Here is a 7500-nt window from a genome sequence, read left to right as displayed (position 1 = left end):
ACTTTCTATAGTGTCTTTCTTTGAATTTCTTTAAGTTCTCCTTGAGTTTGTCAGACCCCCTCCTTCAGTTGTGTGTTGTGCTAGCCTCACTTCCTGACATTTAAACACACCAATGGGCACTAGGAGGGAGCCATCATACCACCTCATCATTCTAAGAGTTCAGCAATCATTCATATTTCATTCAATCATCGTGATCATTACTCGGTAGCATTCAATAATATGAATTTGGCTCCTACACTCGTGCATTTCTACTTCTGGAGGTAAATCCGTTTGTAGTTGGTGTCAGTTTAACCGCCATCCCTCTCCTCCTCAGTGAGTCTGACCAACTTCGTCCCTCGGTTCACCTTCCTGCACCTGGACCTCCCTGTCGTCATGGAAACCTTCTGCAAGTATCCTTACCAGCCCTAGAACATCCTAGAACATCCCTACAGTCATATGTGTGTGTGTGTGTGTGTGTGTGTGTGTGTGTGTGTGTGTGTGTGTGTGTGTGTGTGAATACCAACGCATGCCGTGTGTGTGTGTCTTGTTATGACCTTGGCTCAAAGGCCGCCACAGTTTTAAAGTATAACAGAAGTATTTATTATTAACTCCAAAGTTTAACCAACAGAACACTAACTAAATAAAATAATGTAATATGATGTGTGCAGGGTTCCCACAGGTCCTTGAAATCCTTGAAAGTTTGTGAATTTGAGAGAAAGAAATCAAGGTCTTCAAAGTAGACATGGGTTATTGAAAGTGCTTGAATTCCCCTCTCTCTCTCTAAAAAAATAATAATATATATATTGAGAGAGAGAGAGAGAGACAGAGACAGAGACAGATGGCGCTTTTCCATTATCGGCCCGGCTCGCTTCGGCTCGCTTCGGCACGCTTTTGAACAGTTCTGGTTTTCCACTATACACAACAGACCAGGAACGAGTAGGAGGAGTAGGAGATAGTAGGCGGAGTTACGCGTCATAACAGCGCGCCATGGTGGTGACGTATATATTTTCACGAGACACAACACAGCCACAACAACAGCGACATGGAGGAACTTGAAGCTATCGTATACTTTTTCCTCGGCATGTGGTATATTATTAACCGTGGTTTTTTGGAGAGAAAGAGAAAAAGAGAGAGGAAGCTATGTACACATAATAAAGTCATGTTTTTTGAACCCTTAAAACCACTGCCTTCACTTGTCTGCTTTATGAACTGTAGTATCATTGTGTGCCGTGTTATTCACGGACAAACACGGTGCCCGGAGGCAATTCAAACGTGTCCGGATAGGGGAGAGGACAGGGAATCTGAAACCATTTGAATGGTGTCGATACGACACTGTTATCACGGTTAACACAGCGCGGAGCGAATTCCCTGGTAGAAATTGTCTGTCCCCCCGCTGATATCCTCCATGACGTGCTGCTGCTTAGAGCAGCGGGTGAACGCCCGGTTCATTGAGTTTCAGGTTAAAAGCATATCTTCTCGGGGTGTCAGCGCGGTGGTTAAATGCTCAAAATGACCGTATACCGATGGTGAAGTTAGCAAAGGAGTATTGTGTTTGTACCACCTCCATAGCCGGTGTTATTCACGGGCAAAGACGGTAAACGGAGGCACCCGTTGCGGGTTAATAACTTCGGTTTACCGTGGGTTAGGATAACAATTCAAACGTGTCCGGATAGGGGAGAGGACAGGGAATCCAAAACCATTTGAATGGTGTCGATCCTACACTCCTATCACGGTCGACACAGCGCAGAGCGAATTCCCTGGTAAAATGTTTCTCTCCCCCCGCGGGAGTTTCAACCAGCAGGCGCGGTGCTGCAGGCAGCAGCGAGTGAACTCCTGGTTCATTGAGTTTACGGTTAAAAGCATAACTTCTCGGGGTGTCAGCGCGGTGGTTAAGTACTCAAAATTACCGTATACCGATGGTGAAGTTGGCAAAGGAGTATTGTGTTTGTACCACCTCCATAACCGGTGTTATTCACGGGCAAAGACGGTGCATAATAGCGATTTTTGTGTTATGCTTGTTGTAAATAAAAGTTCTATGATGTATTGAAATGACATTAAACTAAGATAATACGATGGTCAGCATAATTTTTCGAATCTTTATTAATAAGCTATTACAGAAACTGTAGTGACATTTTCCAAGAGCGAATGTGGTATTTAAAGATGGCGATAAGCGAAGAAATCTATGAACATGGGATGACGATTTCCATTGACCAATCAACTGTGTGCAGCGTCACACGTCACACGTCACACGCAGCCTGGCAAAAAGGTTCTGGGTCTCAAAAAAGGTTCCTGGGCACGAAGGATAGCTAAAGAAGCGACCCGACCCGACCCGACCCGACCCAGGCCGACAAATGGAAAAGCGCCAAAGAAGCAGGCCAGCCCGGGCTGACCCAGGTCAGCACCGTAGTGGAAAAGCCCCAAGAGAGAGAGAGACAGACACACAGAGAGAGAGTGTATTTGTGTGGTGTTATGTGTTTATCAGAAACTAGGCATGGTAGAGAATAAGCATATACATGAGAGAGAGAGAGAGTCGCCGTCACAGTGTACCAGGTGCGTTCCTTCACCCCCCTGTCTCTCAGGTACCTCATCTCCCTGTCGGGGGCGCTGGCCGTGGTGAACTCTGTCCCCTGCTTCGCCCTGGACGGCCAGTGGATGCTCAGCGCGCTCCTGGAGGCCACCCTGGTCACCGTGGTAACGGACCGGCAGCGCCGCGAGCTGATCGGCTTCTTCGTGCTGCTGGGCGGCAGCGCACTCCTCGCCGCCAACGTGGCGTTGGGCCTGTGGATGGTAACCGCCCGGTAACCGCGGTTACCGCGGTAACCACAGTTAACGCCGCCATAGCAACGAACGAACAGCCACAGCCACCGCGACACACGACACAGTCACAGCAATGCCTGGACCTGAGAGATCCTCTCAGCGGATTGAGAAGAGACTCGATTTCCCACGATGCCTTGCTCCTGATCGTAGGGGCGTTGGTGTTTTTTGTTGTTGTTGTTGTTTTGGATCACTGAACTCCTCTATGACGGAACGACTCCCAGCGATACCCTGCTCCGTCTGGATGTGTGTGTGTGTGGTGGCTGAGGGAGGTGTGGTCCTAGGGTGTGTGTGGAGACTGAGGGTGGGGAGGTGTGGTGATGGGTGTGTGTGGCGGCTGTGGGAGGTGGAACCCCCTGGGTGTGTGTGGCGACTGAGTGTACTGTGTGTAATCTGTGGCTGCCTCTTCTCAGCTCACTTGAACACCAGAGAGGCCTCTGGGAAAACGACAGACCGACCGACCGACCAAACCAAACGGAGATTGGACTCGATCACACCGCGTCTCCTTAGGAACAGGAACTGCACAGTCTGTCCAACACGTGTTGTGATATCTTCAGTGTATGTGGTGTATCTGTGTCTGTGTGTGTCCTATGTGAACGAAAGTGTGTGTTTGTGTGTGTGTGTGTGTATGTGTCTGTGTTTTTGTTCTTCTTCATAGATTTCCTGTAAATTGTCTGTTCAAATAGTTTTCTGTCTTTCAAATTTTCTTATCTTTCTTCTTTCTTCAAGCCCTCTATCTCTCTCTCCCCCTCCTCCAACCCCTCTCTTTCTCTCCCCCCTCCTCCTCCAACCCCTCTCTTTCTCCCTCACCCTCCTCCAAACCCTCTGTTTCTCTCTCTCTCTCCTCCAACCCCTCTCTTTCTCTCCCTCACCTCCTCCAACCCCTCTCTTTCTCTCCCTCCTCTCCTCCAAACCCTCTCTTTCTCTCCCTCCTCTCCTCCAAACCCTCTCTTTCTCTCCCTCCTCTCCTCCAACCCCTCTCTTTCTCTCCCTCCTCTCCTCCAACCCCTCTCTTTCTCCGTCCCCCTCCTCCAAACCCTCTCTTTCTCCCCCCCCCCTCTCCTCCAAACCCTCTCTTTCTCCCCCCCCCCTCTCCTCCAAACCCTCTCTTTCTCCCCCTCCCCATCTCTCTTCCCTTCTTCCATATCCTGTCACTGTATCGCTCTGCCCGTCATGTGTATCAATAATAAAGCTTGTTGAGACCGTAGTAGTAGAGTCCTGTTGTGTGTCTGATACGCCTACGGTCGTAGTCAATCTTGGCTAATTCTGGTGCATTCCTTGATGTACACTGTCCCTGCCCAAAAAAAAAACTATAATACACACACTATGTTTACATTAAAATTAGCCTCTGTGATGTCTCCTCTCTCTCTCCCCTGCCCTGTCCACCTCCCATGGTGTTATTCAGGGCAGGCTAGGCTAGTCTAGCTGTGTCCACCTCCCATGGTGTTTATTCAGGGCTGAGTAGACTAGCTGTTCACTACAATGTTGCTATTGCTGTCACACGACTGTCACCCCCCACACACACACACACAAACACGTACCAGATTATAGACTATAATTTACTTGGGTGTCTCCCACAGACAGAGACACACACACATGCTAAATCGACTTCTGTCTGACCACAGAGGTGTGTGTGTCATTACCAGATGGGCACAGACGCCCACGTCAGCGGCTTTGTGTGTGTGTGCCTGGGGGGCTTTGTGTGTGTGTGTGTGTGTGTGTGTGAGAGAGAGGGGGGGGGGGGGAGAGAGAGGGGGAGAGAGAGAAAATGAGAGGGAGAGAGAGAGACAGAGAGAGAGGGAGGAAGAGAGGGAGGGAGAGATAAAGGGAGAGAGGGAGGGAGGGGGAGGGAGAGAGAGAAAGAAAGAGAGAGAGAGAGACACAGAGAGAGAGAGAGAGTGTATTTGTGTGGTGTTATGTGTTTATCAGAAACTAGGTATGGTAGAGAATAAGCATATACACTCACCGAACACTTTATTAGGAACACCTGTACTTATTCATTCAGGTGGTGTAATATGTGGGCAATGTTTTCTTGGCACACTTTGGGCCCGTTAAAACCAATCAATCATCGCTTGAATGCCACAGCCTATTTGAGTGTTGTTGCTGACCATGTGCTTCCCTTCATGGCCGCCATGTACCCATCTTCTAATGGCTACTTCCAGCATGATAATGCACCATGTCACAAAGCAAAAGTCGTCTCAAACTTTTGCGTTTCATGAACATGACAATAAGTTCAATGTTCTTCAGTGGCCTTCCCAGAGAGGAACTGAATCTCTCTTCCCTCCTCAACCACACCTCCAGCTGCTAAAGCTTTCGTTCTACTACCATTCCAAAACCCAATCCTCTGCCTCTAACTCAGGGTTCCCGCGCTGGTCTTAAAAAGCCTTGAAGTCTAAAATCCTGCAATCCAATTCACAAGGCCTAAAAAGGCCTTAAGTTTCAGCTATTAGTTCTAAAAAATGAGGTGCTAGGTCTAAAAAATATATATTAGCTTGTCCTGCAAGGAAATCAGTTCGACCACATCTATTTACGTGGAAATTAATCAAGCTGGAACCAAAAAAAAATACAATTCGATGCCCCCGGGAGAAATGATTGGCGAACGAAGCTACGGCAGGATGACAAAAAGCTATCATATTATGGTGTCACGAATAGGTCTAAAATTCTATTCAAAGAGGTCTAAAAAGGTCTTCGATTTGACTTGTGGAAACTTGTAGGAACCCTGCTAACTCAACGAAACTGTTCTCCACATTTTCCCCACTCCTCAACCCACCTCCTCCTTCTTCCTCCTCCCTGTCTTAGAAAAGAAGGTTGATGACATTAGCAGTTCTTTCTCTTCTCTACCTCTCTCCAACACTGCTACCACCCCTCCCAAAACCCACTGCCCTACTCTCGGTCTCTGGCTTATCAGCTTTTTCCCCCCCTCTCCCCTGATCTCCTATTCTAAAACCGGTCACGTCCAAACAGGCAACTGACTGCCCTCTCGATCCTGATCCCCTCCCCCCTTCTCCAATCCTTTTCCAAAGACTTCCTTCTTCCTTTCCTTACCACCATAATCAATTCCTCTCTATCCAGAGGATCTGTCCCAGCCAGAGTAAAGCCTCTTCTCAAGAAACCAATCCCTTCTCTCCTCTCTTATCTAAAACCCTTGAACGCCCTGACTCTAACCAACGGTCTGACTATCTCCTTCAGAACAACCTCTTTGACCCTCACCAATCCGGTTTTAAGGCCGGGCCCTCTACTGAATCATACATATGCTCTCCTTGCTGTCACATAGGCTTTCTTAGGGCCTCTACTGTTTCCCCTCTATACCAAATCTCTTGGCTCGGAAATGTTCTCACATGGTTTCTCCTACCGTTGCTACGCAGATGACACTCAGCGCTTCCTGTTTTTCCACGGCTCTGACTCGCACGTGTCTCTGCATGTCTCGCAGCAGACATTTCGGCTTGCAATGTCAGCCCACCGCCTCAAGATCAACCGTAACAAGACATTCCCTGGGAAAGCATGCCCTCTCCAAGGCTGAGTCTTGGCTCCCCGCTGGTATGGGAGAGAGCAGCTGAGCTTCCCACGGCTGTCAGAGCTGCAGAGTCACTTCCCATCTTCCGCCGGAGACTGAAGACCTCCATCTCTTCAGGCTACACCTTAACTGCTCCTCTTGAGACATCTACTACCCCCCAGCACTGTGTCTCCTGAGACATCTACTACCCCCCAGCACTGTGTCTCCTGAGACATCTACTACCCCCCAGCACTGCGTCTCCTGAGACATCTACTACCCCTCAGCACTGCGTCTCCTGAGACATCTACTACCCCCTCTACTGTGTCTCCTGAGACATCTACTACCCCCCAGCACTGTGTCTGCTGAGACATCTACTACCCCCCAGCACTGTGTCTCCTGAGACATCTACTACCCCCAGCACTGTGTCTCCTGAGACATCTACTACCCCCCAGCACTGTGTCTCCTGAGACATCTACTACCCCCCCAGCACTGTGTCTCCTGAGACATCTACTACCCCCACCACTGTGTCTCCTGAGACATCTACTACCCCTCAGCACTGTGTCTCCTGAGACATCTACTACCCCCCAGCACTGTGTCTCCTGAGACATCTACTACCCCCCAGCACTGTGTCTCCTGAGACATCTACTACCCCTCAGCACTGTGTCTCCTGAGACATCTACTACCCCCCAGCACTGCGTCTCCTGAGACATCTACTACCCCTCAGCAGTGTCAGCACTGTGTCTCCTGAGACATCTACTACCCCTCAGCACTGTGTCTCCTGAGACACCTGCTTCCCCCCCGTGTACAGTTTCTCCTGTGTCCAAAAAAATAAATAAAAGAAAAAGAAAAACTCTTCTTCTATCACTGAGACTGCCAATGGCCCCTGGCCTGAGCTAGATTACTCTTCCTGCTACGACTGGTGAATTGATGATTCACTTGCTTAGTCAAATGTATCGATTGTGTAAGTCGCTTTGGAATAAGGCGTCTGCTAAATGCCAAAAATGTAAATGTTAAAAATGTAAGGACTTCTTCATCACAGCCTCTCCCTACTTGCAAGCGAAGGTAAGCCCCCAAACTCCTGCATGGTCGCTCCGCTCTTCCACCCCGGCAGATCGGTGGTTTGAACCCCGGCTGACCACGTGTCGAAGTGTCCTTGGGCAAGACACTTAACCCCAAATTGCTCCCAATGAGCGGGCCGGCGCCTTGCATGGTAG

The 7500-nt window shown here is 49.1% G+C and overlaps 1 protein-coding gene across 1 annotated transcript in view; it reads left to right on the top strand.

Annotated features, from left to right (window-relative positions):
• mbtps2 (membrane-bound transcription factor peptidase, site 2) overlaps positions 1-3980 on the top strand; it is a 27813-nt gene extending 23833 nt beyond the window's left edge. Inside the window, 2 exon segments of the mRNA XM_080547244.1 lie at positions 314-389; positions 2559-3980. Of these exon segments, the coding sequence (XP_080403370.1) occupies positions 314-389; positions 2559-2781 (299 nt within the window). The 3' untranslated portion in view covers positions 2782-3980.
• The last annotated feature ends 3520 nt before the right edge of the window (positions 3981-7500 follow it).

Source organism: Nansenia antarctica (genome assembly GCF_963989245.1).
Source record: "Nansenia antarctica genome assembly, chromosome: 17".
In the NCBI taxonomy this organism is placed as follows: domain Eukaryota; kingdom Metazoa; phylum Chordata; class Actinopteri; order Argentiniformes; family Microstomatidae; genus Nansenia; species Nansenia antarctica.
The sequence above is the reverse complement of the archived record's forward strand: the minus strand, read 5'-3'. Positions and strand labels throughout refer to the sequence as shown.